Below are 26,659 nucleotides of genomic sequence, written 5' to 3'. Positions count from 1 at the left end.
ACTGGCCTGTTGAAATAAGTTTTTTCTGTCGTCTGAACTGCACTATATGTTGTTCCAACACCTGCATTTTGATAGGAAAATGGGAAATAAGTGCAGCAATGCACTGAAACATGCAAACATACTCATATACAATATTTAAGGTTAAAAAATAGTTTATATAATTCTAATGAGTTTGAAAGTCAATATTTGGTATGACCATCTTTATTCTTCAACATAGCCTGAACTCCCTGAGGTAAGCTTTCTTCTGATTTCCTTAAAAAATCTTCAGGAATAGTTCTCCAGGCTTCTAGAAAGACATTCTTCTTTGGATGTTGGCTGCCTTTTGTGCTGATCTGTCAAGATGGTCCCACACTGCTTCAAAAACGCTGAGATGTTGAGATTCTGTTGAGACCTGTGCATGATTGATAATGTTCTATTGTGTCTTTTTCTATCCATGTTCACTTGTATTGCTTTGACAATGTGCTTGGGATCATTGTCATGCTAAAAAATGAGTGTGTAGCCAATCAGATGCTTTCTAGATGGTATTGCATGGTAGATTCAAATCTGATGGTACTTTTCTGCGTGCACAATTCCATCAGTTTAGACAAGATATCCAATGGCACTGGCTGAAATGCAGATGAAACCATGGCAGAGCCTCCAACGTGTTTTATGTGGCTTCCTTCATATATCTTCTTGTTGAAATAATCGTAGTGTATGTATGCATGTCTGTTTCTTAACTGTTCATTTATCCTGAAATGAAGGACAGAAGTCTTTCTGCAGCAGGCTGGATCTTCTTGGTATTTCTTTGCATGGTAGAGTTAATTTTTGGAAGTGTTCTTAAATTCATGCAGTGATTCCCACTGTTTTTTTTTAATGCAATATCACTAATATTCAGTACTGTTTCCTGTAGATGTCTTTATAATGAAATCTGATTACACAGAGGGATGCCTGCAGGCTTTAAGTTATTAGAAATCATTGAATTCACATTTTACACAGTGTCCTAAATTTTGTGGAAATGTGCCAGATACATATCAGTTTATCAGTCTGTTGGAAGCATCACCGCAGCAGACTTCTTAATCAGGCAGCGGGCGAGACAGATGTTTCATATTCTGCATGTGCGTTTCTGCTGAGACTTTGATTCAAGTACCTCAGGACTCTTTCAAAGTCCCACAGGATACGCTGTTTCTGTGAAGCATGACTTTTTAAAGTCTGTGTGTGTATGCGTGTGATCGTGTAGAGAGATCCACGTGAACGATATGGGAGCACTCCCCAAAATCCAGGTGTCGCACCCACCTATATGGTATGTGCTGACATCGTGACTCATCTATATAAGCTTAATAGAATAATTAAAATAGATTTACTTTGAGGATTTTCCTCTATTCTCAGAGGTGATTGTTTTCTTTTAATTATTTATCATCATTTATAAAACATCGACGTTTTGGATAACAACATGAACTAAATGCAAATGAAGAAACAGAAGTACACATTATAAAACCCACAGTGGGGCTGAAAGCTGTTGGAGACTGGAGGAATTCAAAAATATTTTTGCATGTGTCTCTGAAAAATGAATACCCAAAGGTAAAGGATTATTTTAAGTTTCATTTTCATTACTGGATGGATGAGAAAAAAGGACACAATGTCCAAACAGTGAAAAGGTAGGGGTGAACGTTTATCACCCTTTATTACAGAGCTCTTGTGCAATCAAGGAAAAGGGAGCTTTTGTTAGTAAATGCAACAACTGTGCTGAAATGAGGAATTTGACGTAGGCGTTATTATTATGCTATTAGCTAATCAGTGGTAAAGAGGTAGCCCATAGCTGAGGCTAACTGGAAAGTCTCACAGAGTTTACAGGCATTTGTGTGTAAGTCAAAGAACCAGGTCATCTAGGCGTAAACTACATTTTTTTTAACCCTCCTGTTATGTTGCGGGACAGATTGACCCAGAACAGAACAGATGTCACATGTCATCTGCATCACTACAGAAAACGAAAAAAAAATCAAAATTATACAAGAAAACTGTAAAATAATCAATGCCAGTGCTTCTGACACTTTTGGATGAGTAAACATGCCCCAGGTCAAATTGACCCAGGAACGTTGTTCAACAACATAACAGGAGGGTTTAGTTGAATTCACCCCTGGACAGCCAAAGTGAGGCTAGCACTAGGCTTAAACTCAGAGAGTTTAGATGCTAGCTGTATGTTAGCTTACAGTGGATTGTGTGTGCAGTGGTGCTCTTCTGCAAATTTTATTCATCCATTGTGAGTAGAATAAACCAGCGATTAGAATAGAATGTGTTTAGGTTTGCTTAGATAATAGAGAGTGGCTGGAGATCAGAAGAACAGGACGGATTTCTAAGAGTGTGTTTTGTTAGGATGACGTTGTCAACCCCTGTTTAAAGGACAATTGTGGACATTTATTCTCAAAGCATTTCGTGTGGCCTTAAAGTTCTCAAGAATGAAATTCAGTTGCTGAACCCATCCTCTGAAGTGCCAAATGAGTTGGTTTAGCTATAAACTCTGGTGTGTAACTGTATAGGGTGAGGAATCTATTGACAGTGGGTGTCTGCCTGTCATAAAATGAGGACTAAGAGCTGCCTTAGCCACAGATACGAGTCTGGGGAGGACAGAACAATAGAATTAGTGGAAAACTACTGAAGAGGGATGACACAGGGCAGCCCATCTCACTAGTATCATATCGATACCAATAGCATCATTGGTATCGATACTTGAATGTCGGGCCACTTCTGCTGTTTTTGTTTGCCTGTGTTTATCTTTTGCTCAGCCACTGACTCATTTCAGTCCACCTGGAGTTCTAGTTATTTCTGTTATTTTCCTAAAGTCTCTCCTTTTTTACCCCTTCTCTCTCCAGTTAAAGCTCAAGTCATGAATAAATGTTGGCTCGACTTGACATTTATGACTCATTTCCACTCACATCCACTGAAGCAGAAGCTTAAGTTCAGCTTAAATTGTGTGGTGTGGATTCTATGCACCAAATTTTATAGCAGTCCATTCAATATTGAAATTTTTTTTTTAATATCCTTTTTATGTGGAACTATGCGTGTGTTTAATGAAGTCACTTTAAAGTGTCTTAGTTGATGATGACCGTCACAGTATTCAAGAGCTACTTTAATGGGGCTTTGCATACCATCCAGGTCTCCGACACTTAAGAGCTGAAAAGCCGTCTTTCAAAATATGTTTCCTGAATGGTTGTTATTTTTTATCGTGGAGGAGGACACTCTAAACCAGGGGTGAGCAACTCCAGGCCTCGGGGGCCGGTGTCCTGCAGGTTTTAGATGTGTCCTTGATCCAACACAGCTGATTTAAATGGCTAAATTACCTCCTCAACATTTCTTGAAGTTCTCCAGAGGCCTGGTAATTAATTTGATTCAGGTGTGTTGACCCAGGATGAAATCTAAAACCTGCAGGACACCGGCCCTCTAGGCCTGGAGTTGCCCACCCCTGCTCTAAACCATTAGGTAGGTCTTGAGTTGGATTGCAATGAGGTGACTTTAAAGGCTGCTAACAAAAAAGGTAAAGTGAGTACAACATGTCTGTTTTGATGCTTTGTGTCCTCTTAATTACACTAAACTAATTAAGGTAAACACTTTTTACCGGGCAACAGGATTATGTGGTGGTTAAGACTGTCACCTCAAAAAAAGAAGTTCCTAGGTTTGAATCTGCTGGCTGCCAAGGACTTCCCTATATGGAGCTTGCATGTTCCCCCTGTACCTGTTTGTCCAAAGATATCAGTGCTCTAAATTGGCTGTAGGTGTGAGTGTCTGTGTGTGAGAGAGGCTTTTTTGCCTCTCTGTTAGCCCTGAAATAGACTGGCCACCTGGCTGTGGTGTATCCCCGTCTTTTGTCCTATGACAGCTAGGATAAGCTTCAAACCCACCATGGCTCAGAATTAGATTACAGCAAGAAAATGGATGGATGGAACTTTTAAAAATGTATGCATGAATGTATGTATGTTATGCAACTCTTCCTATCATGGTAAAAAGTGGAACTTGTCTAGTACGTCAAAACAAGAACCCTCCAGCTTAAACGTTGCTTTGAGGAAAAGGAACTAGAGGCAAGAAGACAATGACCGGGGTAGGTCACGTGTATCAAATATTCTTTGTGTACAATGGCACTTCAGTGGGGCACTCTAAAAGTAGCAGATACCATGCAGAGGTACACATGGTGACAACCTTGAAAGAAGGCTTGCGCTCATTGAAATCAGATATGGGTTACTGATGACTGGATCGTATACAGAGTTCTCTTTTCTTATCACTCCAGTGTAACAAACCTTTTCAACCACTATTTCAAAGGTATGTTCCCGTCCATGTGAACACAAACTATAAACTCTCTGTGAGCCAGTATAACGTAATAATAAAAAATAAAAAAAAGAAACCCAACAATGATTTATATATCAATTTTTAAAAATCCACCATGTTACTGAGGATGATAATTCAGTAACTAGATCTATGGCCACTTTGAATTAAATTTGGAGAGTGCTTGAACTCTTTTGCCCCCTGCTTATTTAATTGAAGCGGCATCTTTGTTTAGCTTTGCAGCTAGTGAATATGGTGTGTATTTCATGTGGTTTTCAAAGTTTCTAGCACCGTCCTCAGTGCAGATCATATTTCAACAACACGCCCCCTCTCCAAGCCACTAACAAGATGTAATTTGTATTCGGCCTCTTAGTTTAACAGGTGTAACAAAAGATTTTCAAGATAATGAAAGAAATAAATCATAAGCTCAGACTCAAGCAGCAATCCAACTGCTACTTGGTTGTCTTTCCTTCCAACCTTTTATTTGCTTCTCTTCTGTGACTTACTTTTCTCTGTTTCTCTTATAATCAAGTCCTTTTAGGTTTTATCCTCACGTACACTGAAACATTTCTTCTTTTTTTAAAAAATCCCCTCTATGTTTTTACTCTCATTTGATTTCACCGGCCTCTCTATTTTCCAAAAACTCATGACTCCCTTTTATGTCAGTCTGGAGAAGAGCTAATGAAAGCACAGCCACATCTAGTGCTGGTCAGAGCTGGGACTGACTCACGCACACATTTGCAAAAAGACCCACATGCGCACGCTCATATTAATATTGGATTGTGTTTCCTATTTCTCATAAAAAAGAAAGCCGCTAGCAATGTTCAGATGAAAGATTTATCCCTCCTGCTCTCTTCTGTCATCCTCTGTCACCACCACCCATCCCCCACCTCTAAATGCTGTCTCCTGACACTCTCCTCTCACTCTTCTGCCCTCCAACTCTCTGCACCTTTGTGAATCTGTGGAATTTTCTAACCTCTAAAAGGCCACATTCTCTCTTTTCCCTTATCCTCATTTTTCAGTACTAGCTACTGAATTTTGAGAGTTGTCACTCACTATATTTTCAAGCACCAAAGGGTTTCTTTTGTGTTTTACCTCCTGTGTCATTCACTAACACACACTCAGGGACGCTGCAACCTTCCGCTCACCATCACAGGTGGTAAGGAGGTTGCTAAGAGACAGCACTGAGCTTTTCCAACACAGAGAGATGCTTCAAACGAGGACACGGTGTGATGACAAAAAGAAAAAAAAACGGATTGAAGTTCGGCATCAACAGTTAGAGGACTAATGTTTGGTGTAGTTTCGTGGATAATAAAACCCTATTTCACATGCGGTTTGCCCGCTGACTGTTGCCATGATAATAAAAGGCTCACCACTGCTATGCTTTCAGGGACATCTAAGAAAAACAAAGGACACTGCTGTAATGCTCTTTAATCTTTCCCTAGATGATGGTTAAAGAGCTTTCTTCACAAATTTACTGAATTATTCTTCCTTCTTTGTTTTTACTTCGAGGAGGGCTGGAAAAGATCAACTTTAATATATGATCTCTGTAGCTCCCTTTATGTATTTCACGCAACTAATATGACTAGAAGAAGAGAACATAAAGATTCAATAAGTAATATTTTCTAGTTTAATTACATAAATAAGATAACTATGCATTTTCCTTCAGGTCTTTAGTATTAGTCAATCTGTAAGCAGCCTATAGACGTCTTCAGTCTTGAACTCTTTCAGGATGTTGCAAAAAGAAGATACAGATCTCTACCTGTGTCTCTTTTCCATTATCACCTGCTCAGCTTGACTCAACTCTGCTCGGTTTTGGTCATTTTCCATTAAAATTAAGTAAAAGCTCAATGTGGGTGGGGTCATTATAGCAAGGTGGCCTGAAGATGAAAACAAAACACAAAAATAGAGGATATTAAGGTGACAGTATACATGCTGCTTGGTCTGTGGCTTTTTCTCAGACTCAGGGTAAAAGAAGAAAGCCAGAGAAGGCAGCAGCGATTTCCTCCATAGCCGGGTCTCAAAAAATGGCAGGTTTGATTTTTGTAAAGGACTCATTCTTATGCCATGTCCAGGGACATCGTTCCCAGGGCAAACGTTGGCATGCAATCTGCTGACATTTTCATCACATTTTCAACTTGACTCTGCTTACTTGGAACCCCAGCTAAGAACAATGCCAACTTCCTGTCACCAGATGATGGCTCCAAGACTACACGTTAGTATTAAAATCAATACATAGCGGTAAGGTCTTGCTACCAGGTGTTGCAATTTAGCACTGGAACGGTCTCTAAATTATGGGGCTCCTGAGCCTGAGTAATCCGTGTAGATTAATACTCCTGAAGGAATTCACAAAAGTAAAACCATTTTTAAACAAAATCACAAAAAAAGTGTGACCACCATGGACAAGACCAAAGAGTTGTCAAAGGACATCAAGGACAAGATTGTAGACCTTTATAAAACTCAGATGGAGCACGAGACTATGTAAACAGCTTCGCCGGGCAACAGAAACCAGCAAGAAGCTTGTTGAGATGGTGACAACTGTTGGTGTGACTATTCAGAAATAGAAGAAATATAAAATGGCCCAAAATCCATGCAACATCTTGACTCATGGGGTGAGGATGATCATGAGAAGGTGCCAAAACAACCCAAAACTGCACGAAAAGAGCTTATTAATGATCTGGAGACAGTTGGGACCTCAGTCACCAAGGAAACCATTGGTGACACACTATGCTGTAATGGCCTGAAATCTTGCAGCATCCAGAAGGTCTCCATCCTCCACAAGGCACATGTGCAGGCCCGTCTTAGGGTTGCCAGTAAACATGATTCAGAGAAGGCTTTGGTGAAAGTGCTGTGATTGGTGGAAAACGATATCGAACTCTTTGGCATCAGCTCAGCTTGCTGAGAAGGGCTGAGTATGAACCAAAGAACACGATCCCTACAGTCAAGCACGGAGGTGGAAACATTATGTTTTTGGCTCTTCAATGCCAACACACTGAGGAGCCAAAGGACGGGGGCATGTATGGTAAAATCTTATTTATCTTACATTCTCCAACTGTAAAAATTGTTAACCGAAGTAAATCTGTATCACTGACTGCATCTTCCTGACAAATTATCCTCTTTTGATGAACCTTAAATGAGTAGTCATGAGTCACCTGAGCTATAGAGCTAAAGTCAGAGAGGGATGAACCTTTCCAAAGCTCCTGGCTCATCAATATGCGTGACCTGAGACTTCAAAATGTTATTGAAAGTATTCATCCATTCATTTTTTTTCCATTTATCCAATTTAGGGTAATAGCCTATCCCAGCTGTCCTGCGTATTTATTTATTTATTGCATTTTAATATTCTTGAAACTATTAGGCTGTTATTTTTTTTAATTAAAATAGGCTACTTTTAATTTCATTCATTTTCACAAACACAGATGGGACTCACTCCGCCCTGCAGAGCTTTATTGCCAGTCTGTTTCATAAATGCTCCGCTTTGTTGGTAATAAAAAAGTAATAAGTAAACAAAGGTTGTGATTTTAGTCCTATAACTTTATGAATGCAACAGAACTTGGTATTAGTGTAATGAAAACGCAAAGTTAAAATACCAAATGATCGCAAATGCAGAGTAGTCAGTGACACAGGGATAGGATAAAGAATGAGTACATCAGAGGGACACCTCAGGCTGAAGGGTTTGGAAACAATGTTAGAGAAGCAAGAGTGAGATGGTTTGGACATGTGCACAGGAGGAATAGTGGATATATTGCCAGGAAAAACAGGAAGACGTCAGAGAGGGTTGGTGTGACAGAATGTTAGGGATAGGGTGAGAAGGAGGCAGATGATCTGGTGCGGCAAACCCTAAAGGGAGCAGCGGCAGAAGAAGAGTAGTCACATGTGGTGAAAAAATGTCAATTATTTACGTGTTAGAAATGTTGGTAGGCTCATCTTTATTATAAGGAACAAATATGTCGGGGCTGTGCAAATGTTTTGGGTCATAAATTGCTCACAAATGGCTATTTTAAGAGTAAAGACATCAAAGAGTGCCAAATATAGAACAAGAGAGTCTGTTCAGTTATTCATCAACTCGCACTTGCGAACTGCTAAATTTGTCATTGTGGATAAGTATACAATATTTAAAAAGAGACTGTTTTAATCAGCAGGAAACACAGCACCACGCACATTGGTTGTGTTGTATTTTAGAGATGTGTACAAGCTATTTAACACTGTCCCCAGGTGACAATGTGCCTGTAAATTCAATGACAGCTCCAAAGAGCCTCTTGCTGGATAATAACCCTTTTCTCGCAGCGCTGACACCAAGCAAACCAGCAGCGTGACTCCGTGGTTCACTGTATAAATATTTAACAATGCAAGGAGACACAAGGAGAAGGAGGAGATTTATAAAGACTGTCTGAGGTGAATAATGAATGAGGTGCATCACAGGGTGGAATAAATGTTTACTGTCACAGGACCCACGGGATTAATCTGAGCGTTGTTACAATAATTGCACAGCAAACGGGCTCCTTCGCATAAAAACGGACCGGGCGAATCTGGGTGAACCTGTCATTGTATTACGCTGGCTTCAGCCCAAGCAAATCCACGTGTATCCCTGTCAAATCCATGTCAGCCATTAAGCTGAGGTGTTTACAATGGTTGTCGGGCTGATGGAGAATCGCAGAAGAAGGGGTCTTACTGTAGTGATTCTAAAATTGGAACAGTCTATATAAACTGCATAGAACAGAGGCTTTTTTCACCAGAAGGGAAACATTTTAGTGTTACATCTCTGCAAAAACTGGATTTCAAAGAGAATTTGAGGAATTTTTCACATCGGTTATTACTTGTATTATAGACTGCTACACAACAAATCAGTTTACAGAGAACAGCAGGGCTGTGGCCTGCTATATTGTATTACTGAGTGTAGCTGTTGACCAGGGGTTAAGAAGGAGGCCAGCTGCAAGCCTGACATCCTCCTGTGGAGAGCAGGGTCAAGCACGAGTGTGTGGGATTGATGTGTGCAGTCTGAGACATCACAACGTATTCCGCTCAGTGGAGGGATCTGCAGGCTTCAGAGGTCGGTGTGTTTAGAAGAGGAGGTGGGCGACTACGGAGGCAGGCTGTAGGCTGTGCACCTAATCAGAAGTTAGAAATGCTGCTGGAATTATTGACTGAATAGTCTACTGCATATATTTTTTGTTACGTTTTTATTGAGTGGGGAAGATGCACGTTTAGTTTAGTTGGACTCGCACTGGACGGGCAGTGGGGATAGAGGTGTTTCTGATTAGGTGGCAAGAGTAAAGGTCAAAAGAGCAGAACTGTGAGTGGCCAGAGACATCAGAGCACGGAGCACAAAGAATCCTGAACAGAGAAGATGACAACTGTGCTACCTCTGCCCTCACCGAGCCAAGCAACAGCCAAACTCACAAGCACACAGAGCTGCTGCACCAACTCAGTACGCAACAGCTCAGGGCATCTAATCATTATTGTGGCAAAGATATAGCCAAGTGTACTTGTCATTTCTATGGGCTCACTGTAGCACAGCTATTATTACCATTGTAATTACAGTTATGGCTCCCGCCACATTCATTATCTATCCATTCATCAATCCATTTTCTGGAGCCAGGTCACAATTCTGAGATTGATGTCAGAAATCTGACTTTTCTGTTTCTTTTTTTGTCCCTTTTTTCAGTGTCCATAATCCTTTTCCATAGAATCGGCTTCTCTAGCTGTAGTGGAATAGAAGTAAAAGGCAGCTAATTTCCACTAATGCTGTCTACCCTAAAGAGTGGTCCCCCATGCATAGATTTTAGAGGCCAGTTGATGAATCTTCTCTATGGTCTTCCTCTGTTCCTCCTTCAAGGCATCTCCACATTCAACATGTTTTAGCTAATATACCCACCATCCCTTCTCTGTACATGTCTATATACGCCATAGCTGATCACCTCTGGATAAATGGGTTGTGTCAAGAACGGTGTTCAGCATAAAATCACTGTAAAATCTAATGTGCAGATCATCAAGAATACATACTGCAACTGATCCAGTATGATTAGACAGGGAGCGATGAGATTAGCGATATTTTAAACTGTTAGAGCTGTGCCAGCTGACTTCTTGGCTCATACTTTGAGGAATGCTTAATGATTTCTGGCATTTCAACAAAAAATTTCAAATAAAAATCAGATTTGATGAAAGATATTCACCTCGTAAAGGAGAAAACTCAGTCTGAGGCATGCGGACAAAAACACCAAAGCCTCCAGGAGACATTAGAGGCATACCCAAAATAACTGTGGGTTTTATTACCGTTTATGTGTGCTAGTTTTAGAGCTAATATATAAACGGGCCTGTACTTCTGTTTTGAAGGAGACAGCTTTTTGTTGAGTTTTTTGCTGAACTAGTAGGGAACAGCCAGAAAAATAGACATATTTGTCACCATTACCTTCATAAGATGAAAATATGGTGACACTGCAGACAACAGTGTGGACATAAAAGCGAAGGTAAGAGGACAGCTTGGCAAGCATTGTAGTATTTGTGAGTGCAGACTGACCCAGTGTGGGGTCATGGTGCTTTGGGTGCACAAAAACTGTGGCCATAAGCTGCAAGATACTGCTAATCTGTCAATAAAGGCGGTTTCTCTCCCTCCAATGCTGAGCCAAAAAAAAGCCCTCTGCACACTTTGAAAGCAAACAGACACTTGATTGAGTCACAACAGAGTTCTTCCCATTTGGCAGACAAGCTTCACATCTTTGAGTTTTTAAAACCACTGGTCAAAAAACTGAATGGAACACTTTTAAATCAGAGTAAGGAATCAAGCCAGTTAAACCTCTGGGATATTGATCTGCTCAGTTAAGTAGCAGGGAGGGTTGTTCATCAACATCAAGGCAGTTTCATCTGCTTTGGTGTTAATGAAATGAACAGCAGGTGACAATGAGACAAACCCCAAAACAGGAATGGTTTTACAGCTGCAGGGCAATGACATTTTTCCCTCCTCATCCCTCCTGGCTGTTTTTTCATTAGTTTTGCATTTGGCTGGAGTCAGTGTCACTACTGATGGTACAGATAGTTCATCTACTCCAGGATGCCACATGTATTTGTATCATTGCCAGATGGTTTATGTCTCCCAGCACAGTCTCGGGAGCACAGAGAAAATCCACAATTTTATTGTACATGTGCACTGACAATAAATTTTATTCTATTCCATTCCCACAGACAAGCAGTTCATTTAGGAGAACTGGACAGGACCGCAAAAGGTCCTTAGCCAATAAAAAGGACTTGTATCTGCTCCTTTGTGCAAGGAGGAACAGGAACAGGATGAGCACTGCCAGAGCTACAAAATGACCTCCAGCAGGATACTGGAGTGAATTTCTCTGACCAAACAATCAGAAACAGACTTCATGAGGGTGGCAGATGTCCTCCATTGAGCCCTGCGCCCACTGCCCGGAACTGTGGAGCCCAAATGGCATTTCTCATAAAATACCAGAACTGGCAGGTCTAACATTGGCACCCTGTGCTTTCACAGATGAGAGCAAGTTCACCCTGAGCACAGGGTCTGGAGAAGCCATGGAGAACGTTATAGTGTCTGCAACATAGTTCAGCATAACCAGCTTGATGTGGGTCAGTGATGGTCTGGGCAGGCATATCTATGGAGAGGGACACAGACCTCTACAGGCTAGGTAACGGTACCCTGACTGCCATTAGGTATCAGGATGAAATCCTTGAACACACTGTGAGAACCTACGTTGGTGCAGTAGGTCCGAGGTTCCTCCTGCTGCATTACAATACCTGACTTCATGTGGTGAGAGTATGCAGGCAGTTCCTGGAGGATGAAGGAACTGATACCACTGACTCGCCCCCAGGCTAACCTGACGTGAATCCGATAGACCATCTCTGGTACTTTATGCTTTGGTCCATCCAACACTACCAGGCTACACCTCAGACTGTCCAGGAGCTCAGAGATGTCCTGGTCTATATCTGACAGGAAATCCTCCAGAACACCATCCATCATCTTAATAGGAACATGCCCTCATGTTGTCGGGCATGCATGCAAGCATGTGTGAGCAATACAAACTACTGATATCATTTTTGAGTCACTGCAATGAGATTTTAACAAAAGGACTCTGCATAATTTTTTCACTTTGATTTTCTTTTAATTCAGCCCCCTGTAGGTTGACCATTTTCATTTTGTGCCATGCTTTCAAACTGAACACATTACCCAGGTCATATCAGTATAAATATCCAACGTCTTTTTTTTTCCCATTGAGATCTGATGTGTTTTCAAAGTGTACATTTTTTCTGAGCAGTGTATTATTTGTACACATTTACCACAAAACTGAGCAAATTGGCTCACTTTTGTGAGGCCACAGTTAGTAATCACCTGCAGCTGGTGCTTTCCAGCTCACAGAAATTTGTCTCAAATATGTAAGTAGCTGCGTTTTACATCTAAAAATAGCTTTAAGATAATTCTTTGGAGGCCAAGTAAACACCTAAGAGTGTTTGTTGTGGTTCTTGAGTCCAGTGAGGGACTGCAGTGGGCTTAGTCAGGCTTGTGCCAAGTGTAACACTAACACCCATATAAATGTCAGGACCTGTGGTCTCCTAGGAAATCATTGAAACAAGGTTATTAATGTTGCAAATATCACCTTTAATCTTGTGGCCGATGGGTTTAGAGCACCGGACCTTTCACTTCAGGGCTGAGTTTAACACTAGCATGAGAGCAGCGTTTATATTCAACATGCTATTACGTGTTGAATATAAACACGTCGTTTTCGGGCCAGAGCAAATATTCTTTAAACCTTATCTCTCTGTGCTCACAAGCTTGAATTTTTAAGCCATTTTCAGCTTTCATGTAGCGCCTGAGAAATGTTTCATGTAAGTGCTCTGTGTGTGTGTGTGTGTGTGTGTGTGTGTGGTATTGACAGTTTAACTTTGTGTCATCTCACTTTTGTCTGACCAAACACATCCTTTGCCTTTAGTGGAAAATAATATTTAAACTGTAAACCAGACTAATGCTTCAACAAAAACTGAGTCGGGCGTCATCATCCCTCATGACAAGTCCCCATCGCTCCAACATTGATGTTTTCCTTTTTCCATATGAACATAAAGCCTTGGCATCTTGTTTTTTTTAAAGCTTTTTTCCTCCTTTTTGTATTTCTCTATTCTTAGAAAGCCAAGCAGAAGCAGCTGGCACCATTTTATTCCTCTGTGTGAAGCATATATTTTCTTTATTCATTCATATTCACTTGTACTGATACATGAGAGAAATGACATTTCCTGTGCTGGATGCAATCACTCATGTCAGTATAATTGCTTGACTACATTTCAAGGACAAACGGTTCCAATTTGCTCTCAATCTGTCACAAAAACCTCCTTTTCATGAATTGCATTTAATCAGAAACGTGAGCCCGAAGTTTGCAGCATGCTGTGTGGTAACTGTAACGAAGCTCGCAGAAACAGCAAAGAACAAAACAGAGGCAGATGTCGGGCTCTGTTTTACACATTTCAGTTTATTATACAATCAGGTCACTTCACGCGTAATGATCCAACAAAGGATCATTAAAACTGGCATCAACATGAAAACAATCACACTGCTGTTATCACCCAGTGGGGTGATGATATTATTAGGGATAATAACAAACACCTTAACGAGGAGAAAAGGTGAGGTCGGGTGCCGTGTTCGGCTCAGAAGACTCAGAACCTTTTTAATCGTAAGAAGATGAACTGGTCCTTAAAAAGAAGTGTTTTCAAGTTGCATCAAAATATGTACACATAAAAAAATCTTACAAATTTTATTTAAACACTAGTGCAGTTGGATAGAGAAAGACACGTGTAAAGTTACAGGCGGCGTGGACGGCTTAGTGTTGCGCAGTCTTGTCAAACTGCTGAGCACGGCGATGACGTGGTGCTACTTAAAAAGAAGGAAAAAACAAAAACGTGTGTGTCCAGCACACACAAACATAAAACACTCACACATACACACACTCCCTGCAGAGGAATGAGGGTAAAGGACTTTGGAGACCCTGGCTGGCTGTAATTGTTGGAGAAGTTGAACTTGCTTGCACATGCATGCTCACAAATGTTCTCGCCTCTTTCCTTTTTTTTTTTTATTTAATGTACTGAATGGAGAGATGGATGGTTAACAACAGAGAGGAACAGACCGGTGACAGACAAGGCGAGACGCTATTTTTAGGCCCACCAGCCAAAGTCGCAATCAAAACCCCCTTTCTTCTATTCTCGCTGCATTTTTAAAATCAACGAGCACTTCGCGGTTCCTGCCTCAGTGGCTGGTAGCGACCTGACCTAACCTGCCGAAACAAGTATAACCAGCATCTGGATGGTAGCTGGTGGTTCATTTCCAGCCCGGCGAGAACGTCAGAGAAGGTGCTACGAGCACTTCCACACGCAGACGGCCAGGCTTCCTCCGAAGAACATGTAAAGAAGATTCTTCACCTCGTGTGTGACCTCAAAGCCGAAGCCTTCGCCAATGACCACGTGCCACGAGCTGCCAAATTTCTTATCCATGGACTCCTTGATCATCTTTGCAGCACTCTATGGAAGACGGCAAGAAAAAAGAAAAAAAAAAGAAAAACAGAAGCCCTGGCCATCAGCACAACACACGAGAGAAATTTGAAAAGGCATCCTCAATATTTTACTCAAGACTGAGAGCAAAATATACACACCTCATTGTTGGTGGCATACTTCTCACAGGCTGTAACACACAGCTCCATGGTCTCAACCCTCATTTCCTCTGGCATGTCTGTGTGCTGAGGACAAACACAGAGCTATGACATGAATATAAACAAGTCAGCTAGAAACAACACTGCATTGCCTTCATCCTTTCTGACCGTCCCCCAATGTGGTCAGACAACTTGCCATGCGAGCTACTTCTTCCCTAGCGCTGTCTGTCACTGTGATGCTTGGTTTAGTCAGCGTGCTCTGACTGATCAAATGTGTGAAGACACAATAGCTACAGACTTGATTTTGCAGTTGGTGCTTAGGAGCTGTTTGCTAATCTTAGAGAATACGACACCTTGTGTGAGCCACACCTGAGCCTGCTGTGTTGCCTAGCGTGCACGTATTTAACGACCAAATATTGTGAAGTTTGGTGTGCGCTCTTTTGTTTTCTCACAGAAAGAGAAAAAGAAGGTTCCCAGTAATAACTAAACTAACTCCTACATGAGTGTTACAGTTTCTGTGTCATTGAGACGCAAATGTCACCATCAGATAATGGACTTCTTCATGGCACTGCACCGGCTACACAGGCGTCCTTAAGTGACAGTGCAGCACAACTTTTTAAGAGATGTTTCTAAATTGCCAACTAAAATTTTAGAAGTTTAGTTTACACAGGTGTGCCACCTTTACACTCATCCCTGCATGCTGCATGTATGGCAGTGGGCTGCTGTCAGCCTGCAGCAAACTTTGCCAGTGGGAAGTGTCTGATAACTGCACTACTGTATAGCCCTGTGTAAACAATCATTCTGTACATACGATAATTTTTAACCCTACAACTGTTTACAACTTGCATAGTTCCCATTTCTGTATAGCTGTATATCTCAGATTCCTGTAAAGTTATTTATTTCATATTCTGTATAGTTTTTCATATTTATATCCTGTTCATATCCTGTACATAGCTTGTACTCACTACAGCCTGTACATACTTATAGTTATAGAATATTCACAACATACTTCATACCGTGTACATTATAACATAATAGACCCATTTCTGTAATATACTTACATATCTATATTATTGCTAATATATATTGTAATATATCTATATCACTAAGCACTTCTGGATGGATGCAAACTGCATTTCGTTGCCCTGTACCTGTGCATGTGCAATGACAATAAAGTTGAATTCTATTCTATTCTATTCTAATTCTATAAACTAAACAGGCAGCTTTGTGCGTGGGCGTGAGATGACTTTTTCACACTAATGGCTGCTGAATAGGTGGTTTGATAGGGTTTCTAAATCAGTTTATCAAGTTCTTAGCGATTACATAACAGGTATCTTCATCTAAATTATTATTTTTTGAGTGCAGGCATATTGATTCTTGGTCCCAAAGATGAGTGGAACTATGAGTGCATACCACCACTTTCCTACTTATTTTCAGCCTCTTTCTTTCAGAGTCGTTAAGGCAGACCTCGATGTGAAAATACTGACTGCAAAACTGCTCATTAATGAGGATTTGCTTCACAGGTGAATTGTGATTGGTGGAAATACAGTCACAGGCTAATCAGCTTTTTTTTTTAAACTGGTGGTGCATTAGTCATGTTTAACCCTACAACTTTTAACTACGAATTAGTCCTTACGGTACTTACTGTGATCTGTCGCAACACTAATTTTCATCTGAGCCATCTTAGTCTGCAGTAGTTGTTTTAAACTTAACATTAAATAAAGTTGACTGTGTCCTTCACTCATTTACAGTCTGCTTATGCATCACAACTACATCTACTAAACCAGAGCAGCCTCACACCTGCATAATCTTTTTATTTCGCAGTATCACAAAAGTCTCATCCACACTCAGGACCTCCTTGTCCTGGTCCTAGGTGAACAATGTCACTTCATTCCTACCCTGATGAGAGGGAAGCTGTGCAGTCTCTTGTAGTCGGCCTCTTCTTTCTTTCCCTCGCCAGTCCCGGCCATTCCGACTCCTGCAAATAAAGCATGTGTGTGCATGTTAAAAATGCTGTCCCCGGAGCGTGTCACCAAGTGTCACTTCATCAGGAGTGGTGGCTATCCTGCACAGCAAGCTCACATCTGTGGCTAACATGACCTGTGTTGGGGACGAAGTTAGCTAACATCGTTTAGCCCTATACTGGCTAACGACAAGAAGTCTCACATCGTAGTTCACACCAGAATAATAAGCGGTTCCACACTTAAACAGTGTCCACAGGTATCGCGTCACGGCAGGCTTGTTAACGGGACAGCGCCTTATCAGGTTAGCAGCCCTAACAGGCTAATTAGCTTAGCATGTTTTCATAGCAAACATTTGATGCACTGGTTGTTTTCTAGCTAAAACTCGCCTTATTTAGATCCACCGTCGCGCCGTTATGGGTTGCCGTCCGTTATCGAGACTTGATAAATGCGCAGTGACCCGGAGATGTGTCACTTACGAAGCGTTTGCCCCACGAAAACTTCTGCTGTTTGACTTCCAGTTCGGTTGTTAAGGAGACATTTTAAACAAGCGATATCCGTGGAGTTGGGCCCCGCCTAGCTCTGCCGAGCTGAGTTCTTATTGGTTGAGAGTCCGTCGATCAAATGGAAAGCAATCCGCCCGTTTCCGAGAACGGTAACGTAACCAAATTAAGTTTTTATTCTTCTGTACTTTTTTTAATAAATTTGAAAAAATGAAGATTAAATGCAAGGAAAATTAAAAGGAAACAAAAAAGGAAAAAAATGTAACGACAGAAATACTATGTAACTGTGTAATTACTTCTGATTCATTTATTACATATAGAAAAAAAGGAGAACTCTTAATACTGACACTGGTTAAGGTGGACCTATTATTAACAGCTTTTTGATACAAGATGGTTATAATAACATATACCTTAAGAATAATTTTATAAAGGTGTCTAATTCTGTCATTTAGTGGAAAATACACAGAAGGTCTCTTGATTTGGACCAGTATAAATGATTTTTACTGTGATACAGAGCTTGAGCTAACACACTTATCATCACTATCTACCTGCATGCATAACTGCTTTTAAATTAGGCCACTCTCCTGTCAATCAGGCAGAGCATGGGTAAAACCTTTTTTATCCATCCTAATCAGCTCTCTGACAGTCTCTGACCCACATTCAGCTGGAAACATGTGCGAGGAATCCCCCAGGTGGATTGATTTGACCCAGAATCGTCAGTCTGCTCTACATACGTGCACCCACAAGCACACAAAACCAAACCCAAGCTCAGAAAACTCCACAGTGCTTTGAAAGATAAATAATTCCACGGTCTGTCAGTGAGAGGTGCGTTTGCTGGTTGTCCATTTAGCCTCAAACACTCTATGGTATAATCCAACCTGAAATACCAACCCGAGCATCTTAAAAAATAAATAAATAATCGACTCTGTTGTGGATTAGAGTGGATTATCAATCAATCCCAGAGAGAGAAAACAATCAGATCACTTGATAATCTTCCTCTCCTTCCACTCTCACGGTCTCCTCTGTTCTTGTCTCTATGATTAATTCCTGGAGAAAAATGCATGCTGTTAACCAATTGCTGGGACGTTTCAACCCTCACATCACCTCCTCTTTATCCGCTTCTCTGAAAAGGGAGTGCCCTGGCTCAGAGAAACACCGAGCCATTAACTAATTGCACAGCAGTGCATTATGTTATGACATGATTTGGCAGGATTTCTGATCAGCCTAATTGACCCATTTGGGTTACAGCATCGGTTTGACCACCTGATATGTGTAGTTTGACAGCACATTCTGACTCTGTTTACATTCTTTGTTTGAAGCCTTTAACCAACGCACACAGTCTTCAAAGCCACAGAATGAATTTGGTCACTATGATTCTCAAAGATCTCAAGTTTTTCTTTTTTAAAGTTAAGGATCAGTCTTTACTTAACCACATCTCCTATCTCTATATCACATGTTGTTTCATTCATTTATTATTATTCAGGTTAAAAATAAGTTTTCATGCTTATCAGAAAAAAGGTGCATATAAACTATGTGATCTGTACCCCACATGGCTGAAAATTGGGTGGGCAAATGGAGATAAAGCAGAGGCAACATAAATTGCAGTTCCCTCAATGGCCACTTGAGGCTGGCAGGACCATTCAGCCCCCCACAGACTCACCCATGTTAAACTGCTTAGCTTTAATACACACGTATAAGAAATTACAATACAATTTCCACTTTATAGCAAGTCTGTGAGAAGGTTTGTTTTTTTTAGCTCACCTGTTTAAGTTGTCTCAAAATTTTACTAAAGTTTGCATTATTGGGGGCGTGGCCACTATTGCTATTACTGACAGATATGTGCTTACCCAGGTGTAACATGTTAACATTTTTAGGATGTTTTCTGACACATAGTGTAGCTCTGTGGTACAATTCTTCCACAAATTTTGCGCTTAAGGTTGATCTGAAATTACACCATTCTATTTCCTTTTCTAGATAACATTAATTTATAGCTAACTGTTCCTAAAGAGTGCACATTTATATCCAAATGAGGATGCACATTGCTACCCAAGCATGTTAGCATCGATTGATAACTTAGCACTCAACCATCCCATCTAAATATGATACAGTTATGTAAAAAAAAAAAAAGTTTTCACACGATTCAATTCAGCCATGTAGAAAAATAAACTCACCCTTACTTACCCTTGGAAACCAGCAGCTGCTAATCAAAAGCAGCTGATTAAGAGCTCATCAGAAAGCAGAACTTTTGGCTGTCTGTGGAACATTCCAGTGTTTGATGGCTTTATGTTAAATGGTTAATGACCTGCGCTTTACTTAGCCAAAGCACTTTACACTACATTCAGTCATCCACCCATTCACGCTATATTGTAGTCACAGCTGCCCTGGGGTGCACTATTTGTGCAATGACAGAGGCGAGGCTGCCGGATACTGGTGCCACCAGGCACTTTGACCAGAAGTGTCCTGCCCAAGACAACAAAGACTGTTGGAGCCGGGGCTCGAACCGGCAACCTTCTGATTACAAGACGAACTGCAAACTCTTGAGCTACGATGTCCCACAATCTTCCCAGGAGTTTAAAATTCCCCCCAATATCAGGCAACTCAATGTAGTAGAAACTGGAAGAAACCCAAGAGCTACATCTCAGACTCTCCAGATCTCAGATAGCATGTGAAAGTTCATGACAGCATGTTTGGCTTCTGGGAAGCGTTGCCAGGAAAAAGCCTCTTCTCTCTGAAAAGAACATGACAGCCTGACTTATGTTCGCAAATTTGCATATGAAAACAACAATAGCAAGGCTGGCCTTTACTTTTTTATATGTATTTGGATTAGTTACATTCAAAATCATCAAGAACTTATTAAAATAAATGCTGAGTGGTATAAAACACTTGTACTAATATAGTATTTTTCTACACAACTTGAGCACTCAAAGTACTTTCTTACTCCAAGCCTCATTCACCCACACTTTTCTTTTTTCCCCTCCCCCAACTATGCCTAAGTGATCCTAACCTAACATCCACACTCCAATGGATGCTCTGGTGGCAACCTGGGGTTCAGTATCTTCCCCAAGGATATAGTACTTGACATGCCAGGGATCGAACCATGAATCTTCTGCTCCATCTCCTTAGCTACAGCTACCCTCCTCAGCTGTTTCACACTTCAATCACATGTGAAACAGCTTCAAAAATACACTGAGTGGCAGAAAGCAAGCACTGCATACCCAGGTGAGAAAATCACAAAAAAGGTGCCAGAGGGCTGGTAGGTACGCTGAAATGAGAATGTCAAAGTAAAGGAAAGAAGGAGATGTTTTTGACAAACGGTGTGTTGAAACTATGTCAAGAGAAAAGCTGGTGATATAAAGACCTTGAGGAAATTATTTATCACAAGGGGAAAACACACTGTAAATATTTTATGTTAAGTATGAGATGAGGCCAAGAAAAAGAAAGTAAAAGTAGTTTGGATAGTGGAGCCTAGGTTTTTAAAGCAAAGCAAGTAAAGGTGAATAACTACTTAATTGTACAATTATGAGAGGATCTGTAAGAGCTGCATGACTGCAGGGCTCATGACAATGAAGCCATGAGTTGCAGTGACAATAAAATCCATCTGTAATCTTTTTTTTTTCTGTAGTCACGAGAAAGACTGGCGCTCGCCTCCCTGCCAAGTCTGTCCTGAATGAAATGAGAAAAAAAATGTGCAGAAAGATTCTGAGAGGCTGTAAGATTAAATGTAAAAACTCGTGTTAGACTTGTCGCTGGTTGGTAGTGTGTCACATAAGGTTTTTCATAATAAAATGCCGCCCTTACACAGAGGTAATAAGGTATCTATAATTCAACAGCTGGGGAAGCAGACTGTTGGGGAGAGGAAAGGAATGCTCCATGTGACTCTGCTAACAAGCTGTGACAGAGGCGACATCAACAGAAAGATGGAGCCAAGAATCAGAAATTAACAATGAAAAACAATATTTGCTGCTTAGATGATTCATCTGAGTGATTGACTAATTATCCATCTGAGTGATTGGCTGATGACTCTCGAAATATGTCCTTAAATCTCCATGTCGAGGAGCCAGCATCAGCACAAATGTGGCAAAAAGTGTGTTCAGACAGAAAGAGAAGCAATTTTTCCCTGTCTTGTTCTCACAGATTTGGCTGGTTGTGCTTGTTTGCCTCAAATGGCCATTGTTGTATACAAGCATGGTTTGATGTTGAAAACCAAACATCCCACAATAATCCATCCACAGGAAACTATTGTGCATCTGATATGGGGGCTTTTGCCCCCATCCTCTCTTTTTCATTCTCTTCTCTTGTTTCCCCTCATGGTATATGGCACTTTTCTATTCTAACTGAGCACTTTTTTTATATACAACTCACCTCATTCATTTTTTTTTTAACGTAAGTAGTTTCTATTTAACATTGACACAAATCCATACTCTGGTGTAACTTGGGGTTAGACAAGGGTCGAACCACCAACCTTCTGGTTAGCAGGCAGCCTGCTTTAAACTCCTGAGCCACAGCCACCCAACTGTCGGGATGGACGGCTGCCTCTTTCTGATCCGAGAGTTTTTCTTGTCAAAAGGGAGTTTTTTCCTTCCCACAGTCACAAAGTTTAGTTATTAGGGTTTTCTTCAGAAGACTGTGGGGTCTTTACCTTACAGTATAAATGACCTTGAGGTGACTGTTATTGGAAATTGGTGCTATGTAAATAGCACCAATGTAAATGTAAATCTGAATTGAAAATGAATTGCTCGCTCCAAAAAATCAACTCAGCTTTATAGCAGAAGCAGGTTTATTCAGCCTGGTGCAAAAAATTGTGTTGTTTTTTTCATTTCCTCCTTCGCAGCAGCTGTACAGGGAGTAGCCTTTTATATAACATGCTAATTTAAACTCTAATTAGGAATTATTGACATGTGGCATGTGGGTGTTGTTGAGCCTTGTTCACATTCTTGTTCATATTCAGCTGTGGGCATACATGGTACCAAACATGGACGTAGCCTCTGTGTCTGAAAAATTAGGCCAATGCAGAAGTGCCATGAGATGGCAATAACTGCAGTTGCAAAAAGATTAGTTGTTATTAGAAACTTTAATAAAAACCACTTCTTTAACCATTTTCCCTGCTTTTTTTTTTCTTTATTCCCTTGGAACTTTTTAGAGCAAAGCAACAAGTGGGGCTCGTCCGGGATTTGAACCCGGGACCTCTCGCACCCGAAGCGAGAATCATACCCCTAGACCAACGAGCCACTGATGAGTCACCAATGGCATAAAAGATTGGTGTACCTACATCGCTTGTTGAACCTACAGAGACCTGTTTAGCTTCTAAGTAGCCTACCTATTAGCTTAATTTAATCATCTTTAATGATCCATTGTTAGCGTCTCTGTTAAAATCATGGAAAAAAAGGATGTACCTTAGTAACGAAGCTAACCAATGGTTAGTGGTTAGTTGGTCTATCCTTTTGTCCTCTAATTTCTGGCTTTGAAAAAAAAAAAACAATATGCACAGCCAGAATAAACTCAAGGGTTGAAAACATTACTTGATGTGTTGATTTTTTACAGTCTATCCTTGAAGCCACAAAGGTCAGCTTCCTATTACCAAAGGTATCTAGCCACCATTCGTTTCTGCATGAAAATCTTACTGTGACCCACACAGTTGTTGATTTTTCAGTCTAGAGTGGCAGAAGCCAGTTTATCTCTAAAGCTTTCTTTCCTGCCTCCCATAGATTATTAATATCTTCTTGGGAAACAGATCATAGATATCTTTTATTTCTTCTTCTTTGGCATCAAACACAGTGAGAACCTCGAGGGGATTCTTCTAACCAAACTCTCCCCTTTCAAAAAAAAATAAATGAATTTAGACAGATAAAAGGAAACTTACTTAAATTACAGCTAAATTTGGTGTTTTAGAGATAAAAGTATAGAGAGTGTAGACATAAATTGCTGGTCATCAGACTGTAAAGGTTGGGTTTTGAGGAAGTCACAGGAAACCAGCTGAAGTGAGATTGAGAACTTTAATGAAGTGTTGTGCAGTTGGAGGTTAGACTTGAGCTCACAGCTAAGATGAACCGATCGCCAAGAAATGTGGTGTGTGGGCAGATGAGCAGTCACGAATCATCATGATCTTCGTTAAATTTATGAGTAATCTATTATGTCTACATCAGCGGTCAGGATTTCTGTGGAGTGTCTTTGCTGAGTACTGCCTCCATGTAAAAGACACACACGTGCCATCTGACAGCAAATACGCTGTTAATCCAGTCTGGCACACAACAAAAAGAGCTTAAAGCCTTTTCTTAGTGTGTGATTATGTATAAAGGCTTGCATGCTGAGTGCAATTGTTTAGTTGAAGTGTAATCCGGATGGCTTGGCAAGTCTGAAGGAATCAGCCACTCAAACCCAGCACACACATCCCACACTTTCTTCTTTTCTTTCTTTTTGCTTTTGTTTTTTTGACGTCATGTTAAAAAGCTACGACTCCAAAACTGTTGTCATAACCACTTTATTAGTTTTTATCCACCTATTTCACAATACCAAAGAAGATCCATGAAGATGCAGATAAGGACAAGCGCAACACTGTCACAGCCATCAACGACCAAACAAAACCGAGAGAGAGAAACAGAAGAAAGAGACGACGAAGAAGAAAACTCTAAAAAAAAACTCTGACCATTCTGTGGGCACGAGAGCCCTGGCAGGCACTTTACAACAGGGTGTCAAATTGTTTGCGGGAATGATGGATTGAGGTAATAAGTGAACAGAAGCACTGAGTGTATCTTAACCACAGTTCATTTCGCTGCACAGTGTTGACTGGATACATTTTTTAGCGTAGCTGGACGAAGCGAGAATTAAACCCTCGGCCCTCACAGTGCATCTGGTTTGCTCTTCCCTCCTCTATTTCCTGTGATGTCCGCCTCGCATATCCGCCTCAACTCCATGCAGGCCATTAAGCGCATCCATCTCAAGCTGACTATGAAAGATTCAAATCAAATGCCAGACATCAGAGGAATACAGCCATGTGACTTTACAGATTCGCCGCAAAAAAAAACCCCAAAACAAAACACAGAGCATCACAGTTTAGTTAACTGTCTGTGAAGGTTCTCAGTCATCCAGGTCATCGTAGTCTAAGGAGCTTAGAAACAAAACGCCTGGACTTCTTTAAGGTTCTTTAAGGTTCTGAGCTCATCGTCTGGGAAGGCCCACTCACATCCTGGGCCATCAGACCTCAAATCACATGATGGGGTGGGGCTAGGTTTCACAATGAGCTCACCTGAAACCTTGGCTAATTGTGACCTACACCCATTTTCACACCTTGGCTCATGTGATTAGGTAGAGGATCATTAGGGGGTCCATTGTCCCTCTTGGGGGACACTCCCACAGAGCTTAAATCTGGGACACTCCACCGTTTGACCCTAAAACTGAAGAAGCTTCTCAGATGAGAAGTGAAATGTCTTCAAGCAAGTTAAATTAATTATTTAAGTAAAAAAAGTCCCGTACGATCAACTTTGGAAAAAATGTGCTCAAAACCAAGCAACTTAAAACAAGGGAAATATATATATATATATCCTTCATTAAATGTAAAAAACGGGACTCAAATGCTTCCATGGTGCATAACTATCAATAAAAAATGCCAACAATCTAATGTAATCTAAAGGCTTAATGATTTTACTATCTATTTGTTTGGCTTGTAGTTCTTCAGGTTACTTAAAAGGTGGCAGTAGTTTGACTTTACTGTCGCTCAGTGGAAGCACAGTCTTCCCTTCAGGTTGTGTTTTCTGCACAGAGCCAGCTGTTAAGTACAAAATGGCCATCATGGAATCAGTCCACCTCATGCCCTCCCCCTCAGTCTGTGAGGATTTAATAAAAACATGTGTAGAGTGGGGCAGTGTGGAATACGTACACTGTAATTTTCACCAAAAAAACAAAACAAAACATTTACATTTCATCTGATTTACATTCAGTGATACCACAGTTATATCGTAATACCAGTTCTCTTAGTGGTGCTTAGTTAGACATGACGTTTTATTTCAGGGGTCGGCTGAGAGCGCTGTTTTATCTAAGCTGCAAACAATAAGAAAAGAAAAACGCTGCAACTTCACTTTGCTGGGCTGTGAGATGCACGAGAGGCTACAGCAGGCATGGGGCGGGGAGGAGCAGACTGATACAGAGCAACATTAGCAGAAGTACATTACACATTATACATTTATAAGTCCACTGGTTTACCGAATCGTGGTATGCAATATAGAAAAACCGAAAAGCACACAGACTTTACTCGACAGGATCATATACAGTTAAAAACGGACCAAACTCGGTTTCCCCATTGAGTAATAAAAATAGATATGACCACTAGAGCATGTCAGAAATCAGCTGTAGCATCATAACACAACCAGCTGGACACGGGATGAAGAAGAGATGGAATTTTGTGTCACTGTGTTGCAAAAAAACAACAATGGAGAAACCCTTAGATGTGGCATCGTTAAAGGTTCTTTCCATGACTGCACTGAAACCTGCAGGAATAATCTCGTATGGCTGACTGGCCCAAGAGATTATCATCTAAACCACAGATTCCACTCTATCAATGCAGAGTCTCCGTTTAAACACGTTCACGCCAGAGGTTGATTGACCCATGCAAGCCTTCACTAAGGTGATTCTGTGACTAAACTCACTGTATCTCACTGCAGAAGTAAACACATGAGCGTGGACACCAACACAAAGAACAGAACAGATACACCACGCTTGACAATTTAATAGTCCACTGGTAGTAAGCTTACCAACCCCCAACAAGCAAATTATACTGGATGCTCCAACTTGGATAAAAACTCTTTAGACTCTTCAATTCACTCCTAAATTGACCTCTCAAGCATGGCTGCCCTCTCCCAGTCATTCTTCACTGTTTGGGGCCAGAGGGGTTGGATCTCTGGGCGGCGTGGCACGGGTCCAGGGACTCCTTGGTGGCGCCGCCGTAGACATCTACGTCGTGGTCGGTCCAGGGCGCGATGTTGCCCAGGGCCGAGGAGCTGCAGTCGGCCACGGCGGCCACCTCGGCTGGCTTCAACACCCGGTCCCACAGGTTAAACTGAGAGAGCTCCCCGACCAGAGCCTGGGAGGCATCAAAACGTCCACCCAGTGTGTCCTTGGGTAGAAGAGATAGCACATTCAGAACTTCAACACCAGCCATTTTAAACATTATTACATTATTATTTGTGGTGGGGGGGGAAAAGGACGATTTCCATTGGAATATCGTTTGGCAGCAGTTTGCTTGACAAAGTTTTTAATTAACATTAAGTAA

General features: G+C 41.0%; 2 protein-coding genes across 2 annotated transcripts in view; both read right to left on the bottom strand.

Moving 5' to 3' along the window:
* Positions 1-13,743: 13,743 nt before the first annotated feature.
* LOC308395795 (dynein axonemal light chain 4) lies at positions 13,744-17,451 on the bottom strand. The gene is made up of 4 exons (XM_080880776.1): positions 17,284-17,451; positions 16,832-16,911; positions 14,937-15,020; positions 13,744-14,805 (listed from the first exon to the last, which is right to left on the bottom strand). The coding sequence occupies exons 2-4, from the start codon at positions 16,901-16,903 to the stop codon at positions 14,641-14,643; spliced, it is 321 nt and encodes a 106-aa protein (XP_080736902.1). The 5' UTR covers positions 16,904-16,911; positions 17,284-17,451; the 3' UTR covers positions 13,744-14,640.
* A 6,418-nt stretch (positions 17,452-23,869) lies between these two features.
* Positions 23,870-26,659, bottom strand: part of nptxrb (neuronal pentraxin receptor b) — a 9,682-nt gene continuing 6,892 nt past the window's right edge. The window contains exon 6 of the mRNA XM_080880405.1: positions 23,870-26,503. Within this exon, the coding sequence (XP_080736531.1) occupies positions 26,258-26,503 (246 nt within the window). The 3' untranslated portion in view covers positions 23,870-26,257. The remainder of the gene's footprint in view (positions 26,504-26,659) is intronic.

Source organism: Rhamphochromis sp. 'chilingali', assembly GCF_963969265.1.
Source record: "Rhamphochromis sp. 'chilingali' genome assembly, chromosome: 4".
Classification (NCBI taxonomy): Eukaryota; Metazoa; Chordata; class Actinopteri; order Cichliformes; family Cichlidae; genus Rhamphochromis; species Rhamphochromis sp. 'chilingali'.
Note: the sequence above shows the minus strand (reverse complement) of the source record. Positions and strands in the feature narration are given on the sequence as shown.